The sequence below is a fragment of the Plectropomus leopardus genome, chromosome 6, assembly GCF_026936395.1.
Source record: "Plectropomus leopardus strain MGB_pleo_1.0 chromosome 6, ASM2693639v1, whole genome shotgun sequence".
In the NCBI taxonomy this organism is placed as follows: domain Eukaryota; kingdom Metazoa; phylum Chordata; class Actinopteri; order Perciformes; family Serranidae; genus Plectropomus; species Plectropomus leopardus.
The window spans coordinates 16,087,578-16,109,515 of record NC_142181.1 but is presented as its reverse complement, the minus strand read 5'-3'; the positions used below and the strand labels follow the sequence as shown (position 1 = coordinate 16,109,515).

Here is a 21,938-nt window from a genome sequence, read left to right as displayed (position 1 = left end):
GAAAAGAAGAAAACTGTCCACAAAGAGACAGAAAACCATAGATGGATGGACAGGGACTACAAAGAAATGCAAAACAAAAAGAAGATAAGCAACTATAATCTGCCCATGCTTAGAGAAGCAGACAAGATGATTTATTGGAATGTAGCTCAACTTTTCGTTGGTTGAAACTGCGCATATGGTACGAGAAGTAAAATAAATAAATAAAGCACAGTTTAACAGTGATGTACGTTTACATGATACCACTCGACCTGTCACAAAGGTGCTTTAAAGCAACACTGATATCAGCAGTTTGTACAGTATGTGACTACTGATGACCTGCAAAGCAACTTCTCACCTCCTCTGTCACCTTCCTGACCCGACACTCTCTGTGCTCTAGAAAAGATCAACACCATTTTTAAACACTTCCACTGATGAGAAACAGTAAATGTTGGGGCGCGATTAATGCAAGCTGAAAACAACATAACACATGCCGGACTTCCTTCCATGCCTACCTGTACCTTGGATTTGGAGATGAGCTATGTCGTCATCTTTAGAGAACCTTAACTGAACCAAAATTGAAATAGCACTTTCAGAAAGTAACATTTTTACAAGATAAATATATTGAAGGAAGCTGAATTACTGCTGCTCTGACAATATCTCAAATCCCTCTTTGCCCCAACTTTCTTAAATACAAATGTTTTATCCAGCAGATTAGATTAGTCATCAAATGTGTCATGAAGTCAGGCAGCGAGCCAAGCACAGCTGACTGGACTTTAACAGCTTCAGGAGCCTCAGGGTCACATCTGTCTGAGTTTAGACAGTAAATTAAATCTCTGAATGTCACTTAGCTTTAATGGATTACATTGTGCGTAATCACTGCTTCATCTACAAAAACTGTCTCCATTGTATAGAGAGGCCTAATTTAAAAAAGTTTTGATGTGACTTCTTGAATTCAGCTTAATCTGTTAGTTACGGTGGCATTTATGTCAACTTGGCCAATGGTGCAATCACGTCATATTAAATAAAACTGCACAGCCACACTCACATCAGCCTCCAGAGTTGTGATTTTGGAGATATTCCTGAGTTGATTTCTCCCACTTGGTGAAAGGAACTACAGAAGTGTAACCAAACCTGAAGCAAAAGGCCGGCCACAATCACATCGAGATTAAATCCAACATTAACGCTGATAATTGATTGAAATGGAGCTATAACAATATTTAGTTCTCAAAGATCTCAGTGCTAGAAACCAGTTAAACAGATTGCCCTAACAGGCAGCCATCACCTCTGGATGGTATTGGTAGCTAACCTTGTGAATATTTCAATGATTTGAAATGGTCTGTAACTCACTGGTTGTCCTTTGCCCCCAGGGCTACATGCGTCCTCTCAAACAGCCAGACAGCGGCTCCATAGTGGACCCTCTGCTGGTGGACGAGATGTTTTACCAGATCCCGGAGATCCTGGAGCACCATGAGCACTTCTTGGAGCAAGTCGCCGGTTGTGTTGGCCAGTGGCATGATAGGCAGACTGTCGGACACCTCCTCATCCAATCAGTGAGTAGATTCGACACACGTCCTTTCCTGTTCTCTCAGATGATAAAAGCTGGAATTCATGTATTCTTGTGGGTTTGAATTTTACAAATAGTCAATTTTTCAGAGGTGTAAAGCGACTATTTCACACAGATGGAGGTTCAGTTTTAATCTGATTTTGGATTGAATTAATTTCAATACAAGGATGTATTCCAAAGTATAATCTCTTATTTCATCCAGCCTTTCTCTCTCTCCTTTTCCCTGACTTGAATCTTTTAGCATTCACATGTACATATAAAAATTCAATTTGAAAACCAGCAACTCAGATTTCTCTAATCTCCTACCCCAATTATGGAAGCAGGGTTTGTTGTTCACATAATGTTCAAGACAACAGGTTATTGTTGAAAGCCAACTGTAGTCAAGAGTAGTGCCCCCCCTTCCACATTTCCTATCCAACTGCAGCTGTCCTGTTATTGGGTGAATCTTAGTAATAGTAGCTAATAAACAGACATTCAGGCCACCTATTTAACTCATTCTGTTCAGACGATGCAGTGCACTTTGCTTCTCTGGGAAAACTTTGTTTCATTGTATATTTGCACTTATTATCTATGCAAGATAAGATAAGGACAGACAAAACCAGTAAGGTTTGATAGCAGGCTGTTTTCAGCATTGTAATACTGGATTTCAAACTCAGGCTATACTTTTATCTTAGTATAATAAAAAGATATTATTCAAATGTAGTTGCCATTCATATCATGAAAATGCATACAGGTTTTCCTGTACTTATTTTTAAGTTTAATTCCAAAGCGTTTTTTATAAATTTTCTTGAACTTTTTCTGATCTCCTGTGGTGCAGCCGTAAAGCAACTAGTTTGATCACTGGTATAACTACAGTTTAAGTTTAGTTGGGTGGCAGTTTAGCTCCCTTCAAATCTCAGTAGTGTTTTCAGTAGTTACTGCGCAGGTCATGCAGTTTATGTACTTAATAACAAACTACACCCTTATAGCTTATCATGAAGTTTTTTGCCACACAATAGGGCAAAATATACTAAAGCTCATTGGCCACGACTGTCATTTATTGACATTCACCTCCTATTTGAATAAAGTAACCTCCGGTTTGCAACCAAGAAGTCTGTGTTTAAATGCTATGAATTTTCCCAGAAGTTTTTTGGCATTTTTTACCCTAACCCTAATTCTTCTCAACAACTGCTCCCTATCGTCTCCTTAAAACACATCCTCAGGCCTAAGTGAGGATTGATCAAACACTTAAACAAGCTAAACATTTTTGTTAGTAGTTAAGCTGTAGTTTAGCTACTTTCATTTTGAAGAAGACAGGAGTTTGGTGAACTAGAGTTTTAATGTAGTTTCCCCAACACTGCATGTAAAATGTAGTTTTTCTATGGACTCGAGAAGAGAAGAAATAGTCTTTAAAAGGATTATTGACAGCAGAGTGGACTTAAGGGAAGCTGTTTTTTTTATCAGGAGACAGTCTATAGTTGGCAGCACTAGTTTAATATTTTGTTTTCCCGTTGACCTCTTGTTGACCCATTTAAAACTTCCCATGACCCGAGGGTGGCTCTCAACCAGGATTTTGAAAAAAATACTGCACTAAAAGTGGTAAGCTAAAGGTCAGTTTTCTTTGAGAATGAAAGAGTAAAGACCTTCTTGTCTACATAAGTTAGAAATTAATTATAGAAGAAGCACATATTCCACTTTCTTTGTAGACAGACCAGAATGCATCATGGCTACAGCCTTTGTTTTTCATCGAGTGGGAAAAACCCCTCACTCTCTCGCTATGTTAATGCTATTGTTATCCCTTTCAGCAGCTCACAGCTTGAATGAAACAGTTCCACAAACTCTCAGTGGAGACACAAAAGTGTCACACAAGGACAATGAGGGAAATGCAGGAACGAGCTAACTGAATTAAGCAGATGAAGAAGACGGTTGAGTGAAAGTTGCTCCACCACAAAAAAAAGTACCTCATTTTACAACACTTGAATGAGTTAAATCCACATATTAACAAGATAAAGTAATAAATGTTGCATGTTGCCACTCAAGGGTTTTCATTTAAAGAGAAAAGTAGAATATGTAACAGGAGAACTTGAGAGAGCGTTTTTTTCCCTGTTTATTGGAGGCTGTTGTGAGCCTTTCACACTGACTGAGCCTCCCTCCCCCTCCTCTTTCCACCACTTCCTCCCCCTGCTATTCTCTCCGCTGCAGCTCTTTAAGCCGCAGCAGCTGCAGTGTGCTTCAGGCCTCGTTGGCGCAGTAGGCAGCGCGTCAGTCTCATAATCTGAAGGTCGTGAGTTCGAGCCTCACACGGGGCACATTGTTTTGTTCAGCTGTTTAAAATGACCGAGAATTCATCAGATCTGCTGTTATGATGCTGTGCAGTTAGCGGGAAGTGTCCGATTTGTCTCATTAGCAGCAGAAAACATACAATTGTGTAGGATATCACAATAATAGAGGTATTTCACAGCACTGCATTGGTACTTGGTTGATTTTTTAGACAGATTAATCATAATTCTGTCCTCTCTTTCTGCTCTTGTTGTGCCCTGTTATGAGAAATGATTTCCAAACCAACAGATTCTCTCTCCCCTAAACAGATGTACAGTATGGGATCTATTTTTAGCTCCTGAAGCATCCTGGAAGAGGCTCGCTGTATTTTCTAAGTATCTTTGATTATAATGCATTCCATACAGAGTCAGTAACCAAAGATTTCATTTAACATATTTTTCCAGAATTATTTTTGATGGATTATTAATGTTAGACTCTGCTGATATGCATTTGGATTGCACAGGTTTTTAGACATCAATTCAGACAAAATATTGTTTGAGTAAATGCAAATGCGTTCGGACAGTTCAAGTAAATTGTATTTGATTTGGTTTGTTGGCAAATGTATCAGACATTTTTAGGGACAAAACATTTAAGTGCTGGACTTAGTTGTCTGTGATGTTTCCACAGTTATGTTTATCATGATGGAGAAAGGACTGAAGGTTCAAGGTTCATTTTATTCATTAGCAGTATTGTGGAACATACAGTGACCCTGTCCAAATCAAACAACATTGTTTACAGAACATAGGAAATAAATACTTCAATGGACTTGCTCTTGTATAAAGCTTTTCTAGTAATTCGACCACTCAAAGTGCTTTCATATTACTGGTCGCATTCACCAGTTCACACACTAGTGGCCGAGGCTACCGTGCTACCAAGGTGCCACCTGCTTCTCCAGTTTTTATACATTCATACACAATAACACACCATTGGCACAGTCGCCAGGGGCAATTGGAGTTCTGTATCTTGCCCAATGATACTTTGACATGCAGACTGGAAGAGTCGGGGTTCGAGCCGCCAACCTGCCTATTAGAGGACCACCCGCCCTATCCACTGATCCACAGGTGTCCTAGAAAACTTTAAAACCATAAATGATAACATCATTGACAAACAATTACACTCCATAACAAACACATTTACAAACATTAAACAATAGAATAAAAACTGCATCAAAGAAATTACATTACATTTAAATTAGATTTACATGTTTCAAAAACTAAAAAGTGTAAAATGTAACTACAGGTATTTAACATATTTATTTTAAAACGCAGGAAAGTTAGAAGATATAGACACCAAATAATACTGCATACTTAAAGACAATATTAACTTGTTGATTCTAAGAATGTATCAATGGGTTAAATACAAAAATGTACAACAATACATTAACTTACCTACATTCATTTGGGGTTGCTTGTAGCAGCTACTGTATAATCTTGCCCTTGAAGGGAAGAAGTTTTGACATTTACTAAATGAAAGTTAAAAGTAGATCAGTCAATAATATATTTAAGGCTGTAGTCGGTTACTTTCATGATATTCTTTCATTTTTGCTGAAACTCAATATATTCCCACAGCGCTACATGAGACAGATAATCTGTGAGAAAAAAACACACATTTCTCTGCCTACTCTATTACCTTGTAGCGCTTCTGATGGCATTCCTGCGCGTTAACGGAAACAACCTACCAGAGCCGAGGAGTCTCAAACGCAGCTGTGATTCACTGCTTATGGGCTGCAGTCAAATGATTTTAGAGAACTCTTTAGCTGTAAAATGAGGAAGTTGGTCTTGCTGGTGGGCCGTGTTTGGTACTTCGGTCGACTGTTTCCAGCGTGGCAGCCAGGTACCAGGTATTTGATCAGCGCTGCCTAGTTTGACAGTTTGATCACAGTTCATTGCAGTGATTGACATGATTGACAGCTATGTTAGAGACTCTGGTTTTGATTGGTTGTTTTAACAAACTATCTGTTTATGAAACAAATTTATTTCCATGTTAACAACTGTAGCTTTAAGCAGGATCGACCAATGAAATTTCATTTTTTAACATTGTTTAAAAAATGACCAATAAATCTACCTTACCTGAGCTTAACAGAAAAAAACATGAAGTTTCACCTTTTATATAAAGAAAGAATGGACAGCATTTCTATCCACCTCCCCCCTCTCTCTCTGTCTCTCTCTCTTACTGTGTCTCTTGTCTCTTCAGTTGTGACTAATCCTCACATTGTCCTCAAATGTTGTTTCTCTGTCCTTTTACTGTTCCTCAAAGGCTGAGGAGAGGGAGAATGGCGACAGGAGGACACTGGGAGATGGATGAGAAAAGGGACATTCAGGGCCAGGTTATTTCATGAAAGGGCCGATTACTCTTCAACAGTCAATACTTATTTTGCCTTCTGTCTGTTAACACATTGTGTCTCAGCTCTTTTCATTATTTTTTTGAACTTCCAGTCTCGCTCTGTCCCCTGCCCTCTATTTGTAAAAAGAAATCAGGTCAGAGTGAATCACCTGAAAGTGTTCATGCGGGTGTTGGAAGGAGATCAATTCTAATCCATCCCAAACAAACTAAAAACCTCTTTCACCAAGGTGTCTTTGGTAATGTCTCTGATAACAGCCCTCTTTGCAGTTGTTATGATTCGATTACACGGTGGAACCAAAATAACAAGGCAGCTGTAGTTTTCTGTTATTTTTTTTTGGTACAATTGCAACAATGAAATGGGAAATCAAATCCTGGAATCAGTAAAGAATATTTTTTGGTGTACGTGTGAAGTAACTAAGCATATGATATTGTCCCATGAGAATATCTTCTTATAAGAATATCATTCAACAAGTTTGATCCGACACTATAGTTTTGTTTTTTTGTTTTTTGCTTATCTATTTCAGAATTAAAATTATACTTAAATCATGCTTAATCAGTAGTTTAATTAATTTTCTTTATTCACCAGTCCACACAGTCAAGCTATTGACAGCTGAAATGTGCCTCTTTGCATATCCTTCTTTTGTACACACAGTAAACCAGGAGGGTAACAGGGGGTCAGTCTTAGTACAGTGCCTCTGGAGCAGTTAGGAGGTATGATGCCTTGCCAAAGGGCACCTTGTCAGTGCCCAGGAGGTAACTTGCACATCTCCAGCTGCCAGTCCACACTCCATACTTGCATGCGGGGACTTGAACCATTGTTCAAAATAAAAAGTTATTGTCCCTGAATAATTACCTTTATTTTACCATCAGGGGTGCAGTGTACAGTGGACATATAACTGCACCAATCTCTACTAGGTTTTCAAATTAAGTGCTTTTGTCACATAAAAATCCACACTTAGTAACTTTATTGTCTTCTTCTTCTTCTTCTTCTTCTGCTTCTTCTTCTGCTTATTTTCTCCAGTTCTCCAAAGAGACTCTAGCTAATATGTATTCAGCGTACATCGACAACTTTCTCAACGCCAAAGATGCTGTGAGGATTGCCAAGGAGGCCAAGCCAGCATTTCACAAGTTTCTGGAGGTGAGTGTTGGACTGAGTCACAGGATGTCCTGTTGTCTCAGCAGCTGCTCTTATGTGTTTCTTTGGAAAACTAAAACCCAGCTGAAAAAAGTTCCTTGTGTGGTGGAAGAAGCCCTTTAAGCAGCATTTAGAGCCTGAAAAGTGCTTTGTCAATGTAAGGTGTGTATGTGTGTGTGTGCGTGCGTGCGCTTCCTGTCTTGTTCCTCCTTTTTGTCCATGCTGGCATTTCCGTGAGTTTTTGTCTCTGAAAGAGAGACACTTGATTACTCTTGCCCTACAGCTCCAGGACTTCAGGAACAGTTTTATGAATTGAAATTGGTGTGTTTAGTCATGAGTGTCTCCTGAAAATAATGTGCACTCCTGATAGACATGGAAATATATCTGTCATTGAATTAACTCAAAGTGTTTCGACATAGGCGCTTAAAAGTAAGTTTTTACTTCCATAATGCCCATTTCTAAATCAGATTTTTTCAAATTCACAGTGAGGTACAGTTTTTCTTTCTCTGCTCAGGAGATTTGGAGGATCTTAAATGTTCTTACAATGTTAGAAACTACTTAAATTGATTGATCTCTGTCAGTGAATCTATTTTTTATTCCTCTTGGTCACACTAACTGCAAGTAAGGACAAATTATTGTCCATGAAATGTTGTACAAAACCATCTCTTTGAACAAGTTCAACCAGATAATTCGTCTTACAAACCCAGGGATATTTTAGCAATATGTCCAGTTAAATTTGGTAGACCACTCTGATGCTGTGGTGTGCCACCAGATATAAATGTATGGGAAAAATTGCACAAGTTGGCTGCACAGACAAGAGCTCAGATGCAAAAATGTAATCAGGCACCACAGAAACCTGTTATGTCCTCATCCTGTTCTCAGTTTTCAACCACAAAGAGCTTTATGCCAGACAGGGTTTCTACAGTGGAACCGCTTCTCCATCTTGTGGTGGAGATGTGAAGTGCAACATATATGTCATTTGACAGACAACCAGCTAGTTATTGACCTTTTGACCCTCTCTTATGTCCATACTCTCCATCCTCCCTCTACTTTACTCTGACAGCAAAACATGCGTGAGAACAAAGAGAAACAGGCTCTGGGTGATCTGATGATTAAACCGGTCCAGAGGATTCCTCGATATGAGCTGCTGGTGAAGGTGAATTATCTCAAACATAAATGTTCTGTGTACCACAAGTAACCTCATCATGTGTTTAGTTACAAGAAACTCATGTAAAATGAGATTAATTGTGTTTGTGGGTTTTTTGTTTGTTCAAGGACCTGCTCAAGCACACTCCAGAGGATCACCCAGATCACCCATACCTACTGGACGCCCAGAGGGACATCAAGCGATTGGCTGAGAAGATCAATAAGGGCCGTCGCTCTGCTGAGGAGGCAGAGAGAGAAGCCAGGGTCATCCAGGAGATTGAGGCGCACATAGAGGGTGTTGAACATGTGAGTCATTTATCACCGTAAACATAAATCTCTGTTTGCATTTTTGAACTTAAGCGCTGCTTTCATCTTTGATACATGTGCAGATTATTTCCCTAATTAATATTATTTTAAATCATAAAATTTCCGAGAATAGTAAAATTGCCCTTGTTATGCTATCACCGTGCTTGTTTTGACCATCTTACATTTTAAAGGGACTGGTCATCCCAAACTGGAAAATTAATATTTCCGTTTTTTGGGGGAGAGTTTAAAAAGTCTAAAATTTGTTAAACTCAGCAGCAACGTCTTATTTCATTGACCATGACCCGGTTACTCTAGATAATCTACAGACCTTGTGGTAAGAAGGGTTTTTTTGTAAGTATTTTCTTTTTAACAAACTACACCCACAAAGTGCATCACTGCACACAAGGAAATGTACATCAGCTGCTAACTCACCGAGAACTACTCAGCTAGTTTAGTTTCCAGCTCAGCTAACAGAGATGCCATTTATGTGTACATCTTGCACCAACACAAGCCTTTCATCCATGAGCCCGCTTCTTCAGTTCCTACATGAAACTGCTCACAACAAGGTCTGTGGATTATTTTGAGTAACTGGGTCGTGACTTTTGAAAAGAGACATTTCTGATGAATTTTTCAAATGTATTGTTTTGGCGCTTTGAGCACCATGAGCCGAGTGCCATCTAGCTCAAGTTTATTGGAGAGAAGGCAGACGTCTCTACGGCCTATATCTCCAACATTCGACAACTCACACCAAAGCAGTCTCGATGGATGAATCGCACTACAAGTAGCAGGAAAAATAGTTTTTTTTTATTTTGGGATGAATTGTCCCTTTTAACTTAAAGCTTTCAGTGCTTGTTGCTTTTGTTATTTTTAATTCCATCCTAAAAGTAAAAGATGGCAACAGTTTACAGTTATTTTTATGTTATAAAGTGATGATCACTTCGCTCTGCTTTTTTTGTTTGTTTGCTTGTTTTTCATTCAGATTCTGAACCCCCAGAGGAAGTTCTTGAGACAGGAAATGGTCATGGAGGCGGTAAGAAGTACTTTCTGGACTGACAAATATTTATAGCTCATTAAAGTCACTAAATTGGTGTCCAGTCTTGGGAAATAATTAAATGTAATAGAAATGATAAGGCAAAGTGTATGATAAATATAGAGATTTTCTGAGCTTTTCCCTTCTCTTTTCTCTCTCTGTAGAAGACAGTTGGTGGGAAGAAAGACCGTTCTCTCTTCCTCTTCAGTGATCTGATCATCTGCACCACTCTCAAGAGGAAGTCTGGCTCATTAAGACGCAGCTCCATGAGCCTGTACGCAACACACATGCACACACACACACACACACACACACACACACACACACACACACACACTCAGAATACAGAAACCACACTGCTCCCTGGTGTTGAACAGCAGGCCATGTTTTCTACAGTGTTTGACAAAACCTTTGCTAATATTGATCTCTATTTCTCCATAACTTTTTTCTCTTCTCCCCCTCGTCTTTTGCTGCTCTTTTGCTCTCAGATACTCTGCTGCAAGTGTGATTGATACTTCCAGTAAATATAAGTTCCTGTGGAAGCTTCCCCTGGAGGAGGTGGAGGTTGTGAAAAGTAAGGCTCCATCTTTAGATCACATACTGCTGCTGGTGACATGAAACACACAGACAGCTGCCATTCTGTTGTTTACAGTTTTGAGTGGAATAAGTCCCGTGACCCTGCGTGACTTGAATTTTAATAGCCATGGTGAAAAATTATTATTTTTTAATTTGGTTCCTAAAAAATATAAAGACAATTTCAGAGTTGTAACGAAAGTCATTGGTGGAGACACTGAATGGTAATTTTGCTTGTCATATGATCTGTCAGGTAACCTCACTGATGTTTAGTTCTTCAGTGTTAAAATATTTGTTTTCCAGTAAGATATTCATTTTATTTTTTTTATGATGGTGCTCAGTTCTGTAATGTTTTGATTCATCTCTGCCTCAGGCTCCACTCAGGCAACAAACAAAGAGAGCATTCAAAAGATGATTAGTCGATTAGATGAGGATCTCAGCACTTTGGGTCAGATCAGCAAACTCTCTGAGACCCTCAGCTTTCCACACCAGGTACTGTAGACCAACACACACATATGCAAAACATAGCCACACGTTAAACTGTATCTCCACATCATTTTTTGACCTCCATAATTTGCTAAAACATCTAATGGTTTTGGTCTTTTTCTTGTTCTTCTATCTGTCTCAGGCCCTCGATGAAGTAATAAAAGATCTAATGGCATCAGTGCATAGGGAGCTGTCAGAGAAGCAGTCTCTGGCCTTCAGTATGACCTTCCTGCCCACAAAGCTGGAGTTCACCACAGCCTCTGCTGAGAGCAGCTTCGTCTTCGAGTTTACCTCGCCTGACAGTCGCTCCAACTTTGAACAGGCCTTTGAAGACGCCAAGAAGAAGCTCGGTCAGTAAAAAAAAAAGCGAAATATTATTTACTGTACTGCAGCTTGTTAGATACAGTTGACAAAGACAGTAGCAGCAGCATGTGGAGGCAATTGTTTCATTCCAACGTCTATGCTTAGCTGCATCTTAAACTTACTTTTCTTATAGTTTTCAAGAGCTTCCTTGGACAAAATTGTGTTTATTTAATATAAGTTAAATGCTGTAATTGTTAAATTATTGTTAATAATTCTGACTAGGATTCATCATACCCAGAGGTACATTTTCAGTGGTCTGTGTGTGATTGTGTTTAGCAATGAATAAGGACCAGTGGGACCCAGAGTTTCTGAAGGCCATTCCTATTATGAAGACACGGAGTGGAATGCAGGTGAGAGCAGCAGCGGCAGTAACTGTACAGCCTGTGTAAACATAGATCATTTATGACGGTCATTTAAATCAGGTCACAACTGTAAAAATGCTTTATTTACAGATGTCTAAACGTCATATCTACTCATACTCATTTTGTTTGTCTCCAGTTTTCATGTGCCTCTCCCAGCCACAGCTGTCCTGACAGCGGCTGTGAAGTGTGGGTCTGTAACAGTGATGGATATGTGGGGCAGGTGAGAAAATGCTGTGAATGTGAACACAATTTAGTTAACTCTTAACTAAACATTCACTGTTTCACATGCTTTCTCTATAAAAAAAAATATAATTTGACTGATGTGGTGATGATTTTTTCTCTCTCCAGGTGTGTCTGTTAAACATCAAAGATGAGCCCACAGTTGAAGCCTGTATTGCTGTCTGCTCAGCGAGGATCATATGCATTGCTGCGGTACCAGGACTGAAGGGAAAGTCAGTACACACACACACACATACACACACGTTTGCGTCAAAAGCTCACTTGCCTTATCTATAATCTTCACTATTAATCAATCACTCTTCAACTCTTAGGGAGCGTGGATCAGAGCCCACCCTGGCCACTTCCTCTGGAGCACCTGGTCACAACCAGCAGCAGCTCCATATATCCATTTCTCATTCATCTCTGGAGCTGACGGAGCAACCCACAGGTTGGTCTATAAAGGTTTTACAATTTTATTAGCAGCAAGAGTTTCTACTTTAAAACAAACTGGGTGGTAAACTGTAAGCTGCTACATTATAATCGTATCCTAATAAAGAATAATGAATTGCAATTACCTTTTTTACCTGTTTGTATTGCAGTTTTCTGCTATGTATGTATATTCATTTATCAATTGTTAACAGGACCAGGGGCGGAGCTCGTTCCATTTGACAGTGACGACACAGATGATGAGGATTCACCCAGCCCTTCCTCCACTCTGCAGAGTCAGGCCAGTCACTCCACCATATCATCCAGCTATGGCAGTGAGTAAAAAAAACCACACCCCAGTCACTCACACACAAACACACACGCACACACGCACACACACACACACACACACACTAAGTGTATACACACGATATACCTATTCTCTCTCTCTCCTTTCTCCCTCTAAGATGATGAGGGTCCAGGCTCTAAGGACATGGCTACAGAGACCACCAGCAGTGAGGAGGAGCAGGAGTTCCCAGTTGCGAGCACTTATGGAGCTCCAGGAATGTTGGGTGTTGGCGGAGGAGGTCGCGCCCACACAGAGAGCCCCATGGACGGCCGCGCCATGCGCCGCTCCTCTCGGGGCTCATTCACAAGAGCAAGCCTGGAGGACCTGCTCAGCATTGACCCAGAGGCCTACCAGAGCTCAGTTTGGCTGGGAACAGAGGATGGATGGTGGGTGATGCACGCACGCACGCACACGCACACACACACACACACACACACACACACACACACACACACACACATCTAGTCTTAAAACCAAAACTCCATAAGGATAAAAACAATAAGACTACTCACAAAAGAACTATATTGTTCTGTTTTTTCTATAGAAATAACTTCCTTGCTTATATTGGTTTACTGATTTCATCACCTAATCTCCTGTAATGCTTCTGTTTCTGTCAGCATCCACGTGTACCAGTCCTCGGACAACATCCGTAACCGTAAGAACAGCATGAAGATGCAACACTCAGCCTCCATCCTCTGTATACTGTGAGTTTCTTAATTTTTTACCTCTTCGCCCATAAAATGAAAAATTGAATGTATGCTATATGAGACGATTAAAAATGCAGAACTATAGGGAAGGGATGGAAAGCCATTCTGGGTCTGAATGTGTTCCCTCAGGTTTGTCTCATGTAGGCCTCTGCTTTCAACTTTCCTGTTTCTGATATATATATATTTTGTGTTCATGAAAATTTCGCAAAAAAGATTCCTTTTATTGTTGGTGATATGTCATTCTTTGTTTACTCCACTTGCAAATTCTAATTGTCTTTTTAATTTTGACATGCTTCTTTTATTTTTCTTCCTACAGGTATTTGGACAACAAAGTGTTTGTGTCCTTGGCCAATGGAGAAGTGATCGTCTATCAGAGAGAAGCAGGTAAGCTGCTTTTGGCTTTTTTAAAAATAGCTTCTGTGGTGGCTTGAGCTTTTATCTCTGCGCACTGCAACATTTTGCTCAAATTGCTGCTACCATACAGCCATTCTGGTCTGCACCCACTGGGAGTGCTGGGATTGACGTTATCAGTTTAAACCTGATTGTTTCCACACACATCATTTAACCATGTAGCATACAAGGAGAGGTCAGGAAGTTAGATATGTGAATGTTTTTGTAAGTTTTTTAAAACCATTCAAGCATCACATTTTTTGGTTTCAGTTTCTTTATGTTCTTTCTTTATAATCCCCCCCATAATCTCAATCAACAGGTAGTTTCTGGGACCCTCAGTCTTCTCAGACATTAGTTCTGGGCACGCCCAGTAGCCCTGTCACCAAAATGGTTCCTGTAGGAGGAAAGCTTTGGTGTGGCTCACAGAACAGAGTCCTCATTATCAACACAGCGACACTGGTACAAGAGGTAAGTGGAAGATGTGTGTATGGGTGAGTAAATGAATAGGCAGACTGAGGAATTGATGTGTGTGACACCTTTTCTTTCCCTCTCAGCACTGGTTCCAGGTGGGCACAGACAGCAGTCGGTGCGTGACTTGCATGGTGGCGTACGGTCAGGGCGTGTGGTTGGCGTTGCAGGGCAGTGCGCAGGTCAAACTGTACCACGCTCAGACCTTGGAGAGCCTGACAGAGGTGGACGTGGCGCCTGCTGTGCATAAGATGCTTGCAGGTAAACACACAGGAGGAATAAGATCACACAGGTTTTTAAACAGACAGATATGTGTATACATATTTTATCCTGGACAGCAGCAGCTAATTCGTCTCTCTGTAATTAACATTTTCAAATATATTGCCTGTTGTCTCTATGTTCTGTGAATTTTAATCTCCACTTTGCTTACTCTCTCTCTCTTCCCACTGCCCCTCACTTTTACTCCTCTCTTCATACCCTGGCCTCGATCCCATTCTTACTTTTTTCTCCATTCAGGGGCAGATGCCATTATCAGACAGCATAAGGCTGCCTGTCTGAGAATCACAGCATTGCTAGCATGTAAAGATCTTCTGTGGATTGGAACCAGTGCAGGTAAAACACACACTTTTGACCCAGGAAATCCAAAAATACCACTTAGTTTTACTAGGTTATTAAACCAGGTGTGGATTGCTATTCAGACTTGTGGCAACAAGCCAAACGTGCATTCACATACAGCATTCCAAAATCATATGCAATACATAACATTTAGTGTTTTGTTTTTTATGATAGAGTTTTTAAATTTTACATTGATTATTATTTGTTGGATTTTAATAAAAGCTCATTTTAAGATGGCATTCTTCCTCAGGGGTGGTCCTTACACTGGTGATCCCAGCAGTGAGCTCAGGAACTGGGGCTGGGACACTAAAATCTCCTCTGGTGCCAATGGGCTCAGCTCATGGACACACGGGCCACGTCCGGTTCCTGACATCAATCGAGCTACCAGAAGGGTTTGACATGAACTTCCCTCCTACAGCAGCTGACTCCACAGGTAATTTGTCAGAGTTTTTTTCGCACTCTTGTCTACTTCCACAGCAGAAAGTCCTTGCTTGTGCGACAGTGTGTATATTGAGGATCTAGGCGTGACAGCAATCACTTCATGGTGTCTGGTCAGGAAATTATTTTGTATTTTTACACTTGTTCCTTCTCTTCACCTTTAATCCCTTGCTTTTAGGCAACCAATCCCAGAGCAGCAGTACTGTTGACAGGAACCTCCAAAGGCGTGACTCAGCACGTCGCCGAGCCTCTGCCCACATCCCCTCAAAAACCAACCACCTAGTCATTTCTGGTGGTGATGGCTACGAGGACTTCAGACTGACCAATAGCAGTGAAACAGTGGGACGGGATGACAGTACCAACCATCTTTTGCTTTGGAAGGTCTGAGACAATCGACCCCATTTTCAACAACCCGCCCCAACCTCCCTCCAGCTGAGAACAGCGCACAAGCTCCTGTCCTTTCTCCCCACGGGACTCCTCACTTTTTGGTGTTGTTTTGGTCTTCTGCTCAGTCCACCAGTCTCTATGTGCATAATATGGCTGTCGACTCCCTCCTGGATGTAATGATGAATATGATCACTTCAAAGACAGTTTTCTTGTGTTATTGTTTCTGATGGTGTGCGTTGTTCCTCACTGAGTGGTGTCTGTGCGTGTGTATTTCGTTTTAATGGCATCTGCGAGAACCGTCTAGAAAAGCGTTTTTTAAACTCAAGTCTTATGTGAAGGAGACAGAAGAAGACGGAGAAAATGAAACTTTCACACGTGGATGTATGTTTAGACCGATAATTGAAGAAGAGAAAGACAGAAGAAGACTTGGACTATGCAGAATGTCATTGCACAGGACGTCGAAGAGGACATTTAAGTGAAGCATGTACTTGTCCATAAACATATTATCTGTTTTTCTGGACTGAAACATCAACCCTTTACTCCTTCATAGCTTCATCTTAGCCTGAACTGCAGACAAAATTCCTTCTGATGATAAGAGGTAAATGTCATGTAAAAATATTACAATGGAAACTAAGTAAAAGTGCCATCACAGACTTTAGTTTGATGGATATTCTGAATTTGCGTTCATTTCCACAGCTGGAGCTCAAGCTCGGATGAAGTTCAGTTGATATCTGTGAGCTTAGGAGTAAAAGACAAAAGCGTTCTTATCTTCTTAGCTGAGTTGTAAGAATAGCTACTCCACGATTATTGCTTATAGATGTGAGACTGCTAAAATCATCTTTTCTCCTGCAGAGGGACAGTGAATATCATTAAAGTGCAATATGTGGAAAGGGTATCTAACACACACAGTCACACACACATTAATGCACAGCCTTCACTCACTGAATTGGAAGACATTTGTGAAAAACATAAATGCGTGTTTTTCACAGATAATCACTTTGCATCAGATATTTGTAATTTAATTTTTGATGTCAGTTTGAGATGACATGAATGGAGATTATGCCCACTACTGGAGTAGCGTAAAGAAAGAAGTGCATTGGAGATATTCCTCCTTGACTATGCCAAAGCCTTGTATCTGTCAAGATGTTACGAGATCTGAAAAGATTTCCGATTGTTGAGCAGAAATCAGGAGCTGATGTGACTGACGTCTATGATGCCAGGCTGTGGTAGCAGATAATGATAGTTGTGTACAGTATTTATGGTTTTTGATTTTAGCGCCTTCTTTTACAGCACTTAATTTATAGAAGATGTAGCTTTCACTTTTTGTTTTTGAGTTGAAGAACAAAGACACCCTGGTTTTATTAGGAGATAAATGAGAATAGTTTGGCTCGAGCAGACAGACAGACAGACAGACACACACACACAGCAGGGGTGTAATGTTACAGTCCACTCATGGTTTGGTACAATGCACAATACAGGGACCTTTTTGTTATATGACTACATAAATGTAAAGGAACAATCCAGAAAGTATTTTTTTGTCATGGTAACTCATGTATTGGCTGTTTGAAGACCCAGACTGCAAAATGACCCCAAAGTTCACCTCAAGCTGTCTTTGAATGCAGCTCAATCCTTATCTTGAATCAACAGTCACCCCGTCACCTGTTTTGGTGCCAGATGCAAAGATCTGTTTAATATTTCAAATACTTCTCAGCTTTGCATTGTGTACTATGGCATTCTGTGTCACCAGAAATATACCACAAAGATCTATTGTTACAGCCCTATAATGCACAAACACTGATTTCAGTATTGATTGTTGAAGATGCATGTTGTTTGTTTGTAAGATGAGAGAGTACCCAAGATACAGACTAGGTCAGAAGGACAAATGCTTAGCACCTGCACGTGCCTTCAGAAGGCTAAACGTTAAGCCATTACACACACACACACACACACACACACACACACACACACACACACACACACACACACACAGTGATACACAGAGTGAAAAGTCAGCTCTCCCTCGCACTACAGCAGATGTTTGAGGGAAGTCAAGGATGACTCTGACTCGCCCTTGCACATACTCACACATTAGCCTTTGGGGGTTAAGCAGTGATTGTCTTTGATCCCCACAAGCCTAGAAAACCTTGTTGCACTTTGCCAGCCATCTGGGCCCTTCACCTCAGCTCTCCCCGCTTAACGGTCGCGCTCACATTAGGTTGACTCTCCCACTGTGAGAGCAGCTAAAAGCTAAGAGGATTGGTTGGTTATTGTGATAGCTGCTAACTAGTGAGCTCTTTGCCTTTAAGCGTAAAAGCATGTGTGTGCAACCTTCACAAGTGTTCTGTTATGTTCACTTGAAAAAGGATGTAAAAAGGAGCTTGTTTGCGATTTCCATTCCACTGTTGAGGTAAAATTACAGTTAGCTTATGTTAACACCTGAAGAATATAGCAGAGGAATTTTAGCAAATGTTACAGAACTAATTCAACATTAAAGAAATTACGGCTATTCAGTTTCTTGCAGAGAGTTAAGAGAGAAGGTTTACACCACTTCCATGTCTGCACAGTAAACATTAAACAGTTAGCCTGTTTGCTTTGCACAAAGACTGAAAACGGTGAAACACCTTGCCCGATATTGTCCAAAGGTACAAAAAAATGTGCCTAAATGCTCTAAAGCTCACTAATTTAAACATTATATCTTGTTTGTCTTGCAAGTTTCTGCAGTTTCCAGTCTTTGTGCTAAACTAAGCTAAGCTAACCGGCTGCTGGCTGTTGGCTGATATTTACTATAGAGTGCCACAGGGATTTTTCTGAAGGCTGATGCAGAAGTTAGTTTCGCCCTGGTTCCCTTATCAAAAAGCTAATGGGATTTTTCCATTGGATTTTGGATTGCTATAGAAATTACGCTCTGTGGCAAACAAATGATTATAATATTTACAGGTTTTGTCAAACAAGATCATCTTCATATATTAACACCACTTTTGTGATTTTTGAAGCCTAATGCAATTGGCAGAAGCTAAAAGCTAGTCTTAGGCTATAAACAAACTATAGGCCAACTAGGATTGTATAATTTATCATTCCTGCTACTACAACGCTGTAAAGCCGTGTTCCCTGTAATGACATTTTGTAGCCTAGTCTCAGTGGCCACGTTAGTGACCACCTATTTTATAAAAGCTTTAAAGTTCACGAGTATTTTCTGACGAATTTTATGTCGTAGAACAAAATGTCTCTTAAGCTCGTGTTAACCACAGACACTATGTCAGGCATCTAACCAAAACCCATTCAAAAAACCCATTGACTTCAAGTGCAAAAATGCCAACTCATTTCAGGGTTTTAGGACTTATTTCTGGAGAACTCCACACAGATATGAGAGTGGTGTCACCCTTCTCATTTTACTCCAGGCAACCTCAATAAGAGTATTTTGAGTGTTCAGTAATTCATTTAATGTCCTCCGATGTTAACGGTGGTAACAGATAATGTTTATGTTCTGTATGATTCACAGCAAAATTAATGTTTGTGTTCTCAGTGCCAAGAGCTGCTAAGTCACCGATGAAAAATGCTGTGTATCTATGCTGGCTGAAGCGCAACGGGGAGCTCCCTGCAGAGTGGAGTCAGTATATTTTCTGTGATAACTGAGGAGAGGAACAACTGTGTGCTATCTCTGCTGGTACCAGCGCTTTTGGAGCAGTGTTTCCAAAACTGTGATCTGGGCGGCAAAAAATGGTTACGGCCCCACAACACTTTACTGAATCTTTAGTGTGTTTTTTGATGTTCTGGGGTCTCTGGGTAAAACATAATTACTTAGTATTCTGGGCTGAATCCGCTAAGATGTTTGGAGTCAATCACTTTAAATTCAGCTGAGTCAGAGTTAGATTTTCTTTAAAATCAGAAAAAAGAATTTGCCTTAACAATATACTTTTATGTTTCTTTCTATTAATTACTAAATAATCACGTTTTCAGCAGTGTCGTTTAAGGTTTTGAGCCCAGTGTCATGAAAAGACTCCTCATTTTTGACATCAGCTAAAAGCATGCACACAAACATGTTACGTCTTTGACATGAAGTAAACTAGATGCCCTTTTGACCAGGATTTAGAAAATGAAGTGGAATTTACACTTAATTTTCACCGTCACATAAAACTCATCCTGTCATCACTGTAACTCTCAGCAACCATGTAAGTAACCTCCTCATGCCCGTGTGTGAAAGAAGTCTTTATTGTTGTAAATATTGGTATATATTGCCTTTTTCTGTAAATAGTGCACCCACAGTCCTCAATTGTTGATATGAATCTAATGGCATATTTTTATATATTTGTGTAAGGTTTGTTTTTGTTTGTATTTTTTCCCCTTCCTCCTCTCTGGCATGCGCTGTCAGTGGCGTTTAAATTATAACTGTAGTAGATTTTTCCAAAAGAAGACGAGATGAAAACGATGACAGAAGAAGGGTTTTGGCATTGATGTTTTCACTGGTAGCGACGTTGGCTCCGAAACGTATGTTTGCCCTGTTACAAACGGACATCCACAGGAAGGAAAACAACCTGATCACAACTTCGTTTATCTCTGGGTATGGTTGCAGTTGTCATGGTTACTGTCTATCAGAGTTACTTCCTGTATGTAGCTGTTCTCGTTTCGTCACTGTGGGTTCCTCTTTGTAATTAAATCAGTTCACTGGTGCCAGTTTGTGCCTGGTCTTTCTTCAGCTGCTTAGGTTTGGGTCTGCTAACATTTGTTATTTTATTTCTCTTTTTTGTTTGTTTTATTTGCTGAATAAATCAACATAACCTGAACGCACATGATCCGAAACCTGAATAAGTTATTAACATGCCTTAGTACAGCACGGGTGGCCTATTCAAGTTTCTCAAATCTGGGACAAAGGGCATCGTGGGTTTCCGAAACCAGGTCATGATGTTTCCATGCACAGAACATAATCGGGATACTCAACTCGAACTATCAGCTGATTAATCAATTATTGAATCGACAGAAAGTGAATAAGCAGAAATGTTGATAGTTCACTGTTAAATTAATGACAAAATATTTTCCAGAACAAAAAAAAGAGAAGTTTATCCAGCTTTCAAATGTTAAGATTTGTTCCTGTATCTTAAATGACTGAAAACTAAAAACCTTTTGGTTTTGGTCAAACAATAAAAGCAAACTGAAGATGTCACAATGGTCTCAACAAAATTTGGGGTATTTTTAACAAGTTTCAGATTAACCGGTTAATCATTTATAGGCTATCTAGACTATTTTTTGTCTTTCATCAGCTACAGAGTTCCCTTATCATATATTTTGAAACAATGTAACATTCAAAGATTTATAGCTTGGATCAACTTGCTGTGTTTCAAAGGCCTGGCACCAAAAATCTTCGGGTGACGCACCAAAATTAAAAGCCATAAATGACTTTGGGGAGCTTAGTTATGCTGTTGTACAAAAGGCAATTTGACAACTATGTCAACATGGAGAGTTAAGGAATTGCATCCCGAATTGCTTTGGTTTGGTTTCTTATTTTACAGTTAATGTTATTAGTTATATGATGTGCACAGACTTACACCAGTGCCTTTAACATTGTGAGTTCCACAATAGTCCTGTTTTAAAGCGTTACGTATCTCATGTTTTAGGAGATTAATTGTTTTTGAGAAAGGCTAGTTGTGCTTTTCCCCTAAAAATACAAATATACAGCTTTCATTTGAAGTACATTGATTGTGAGGAACAAAATGTTTACTGAGAACAGGCCTTATAAAGTTTAGGGGAGAGCCGTTTGTACCCATAGAACCCATTTTCATTCATATCTTCAGAGTTCAAAGGTCCCCTTTAAATGGTCTTGCCAGTTGCTCCCACACCAAAATTTATCTTTGGAGCATTATTTAGCCCCCAAAACAACCTATAGTGACATGGTTAGTACTTATGGATGACTTAGGTTGTCTAGTTTCACAAGCTACCATAAGTTTGGTAGTCAAATAAGCACACCACAACTTCTTAAAGACAGAAATATCAACATCCAATTTTTTGCCACAGGAGGCCAGCATTGGGTGCCACTATTTTGTCTCTAACTTTGAGAGATCGCCTATCTGTTCTTTACGGTAACAATTAAAACATAGCTAAATAATTAGAAATAAAACAGGCCCTCCTACAGACAGAAGCCCTCAACACAAAGTCACCACCGTGGGTTTTTACCAGCAAGCTTCAGTGTCACTCCAATATTCCTTTTACTATAACCCACTGACCCACAATGAAGTGTATTGTGATATCATCGCCCTGCAGTAAATAGAGGGAAACTGTCTGAATGCAGGCCATTCAGGACGCACATAAATACAAATGTTGCCCCTTCCCCCTCATGAACACACACACACACACACACAAGTT

General features: G+C 40.0%; 1 protein-coding gene and 1 non-coding gene across 3 annotated transcripts in view; both read left to right on the top strand.

The window, feature by feature from the left end:
* Positions 1-20,251, top strand: part of arhgef17 (Rho guanine nucleotide exchange factor (GEF) 17) — a 77,615-nt gene extending 57,364 nt beyond the window's left edge. For both annotated transcript variants that reach the window (XM_088078871.1, XM_042486014.2), the window contains exons 4-25: positions 1,347-1,529; positions 7,206-7,322; positions 8,383-8,475; positions 8,595-8,771; positions 9,751-9,801; positions 9,966-10,075; positions 10,290-10,375; positions 10,748-10,866; positions 11,003-11,210; positions 11,500-11,573; positions 11,722-11,805; positions 11,934-12,037; positions 12,137-12,252; positions 12,446-12,565; positions 12,698-12,965; positions 13,197-13,283; positions 13,603-13,670; positions 13,996-14,144; positions 14,231-14,405; positions 14,661-14,756; positions 15,010-15,192; positions 15,376-20,251. In XM_088078871.1, coding sequence (XP_087934997.1) covers positions 1,347-1,529; positions 7,206-7,322; positions 8,383-8,475; positions 8,595-8,771; positions 9,751-9,801; positions 9,966-10,075; positions 10,290-10,375; positions 10,748-10,866; positions 11,003-11,210; positions 11,500-11,573; positions 11,722-11,805; positions 11,934-12,037; positions 12,137-12,252; positions 12,446-12,565; positions 12,698-12,965; positions 13,197-13,283; positions 13,603-13,670; positions 13,996-14,144; positions 14,231-14,405; positions 14,661-14,756; positions 15,010-15,192; positions 15,376-15,584 — 2,877 coding nt within the window. In that variant the 3' untranslated portion in view covers positions 15,585-20,251. The remainder of the gene's footprint in view (positions 1-1,346; positions 1,530-7,205; positions 7,323-8,382; positions 8,476-8,594; positions 8,772-9,750; positions 9,802-9,965; positions 10,076-10,289; positions 10,376-10,747; positions 10,867-11,002; positions 11,211-11,499; positions 11,574-11,721; positions 11,806-11,933; positions 12,038-12,136; positions 12,253-12,445; positions 12,566-12,697; positions 12,966-13,196; positions 13,284-13,602; positions 13,671-13,995; positions 14,145-14,230; positions 14,406-14,660; positions 14,757-15,009; positions 15,193-15,375) is intronic.
* Positions 3,759-3,831, top strand: trnam-cau (transfer RNA methionine (anticodon CAU)). The gene has a single exon. It is a non-coding gene; the product is annotated as a tRNA-Met (tRNA).
* Positions 20,252-21,938: the final 1,687 nt, after the last annotated feature.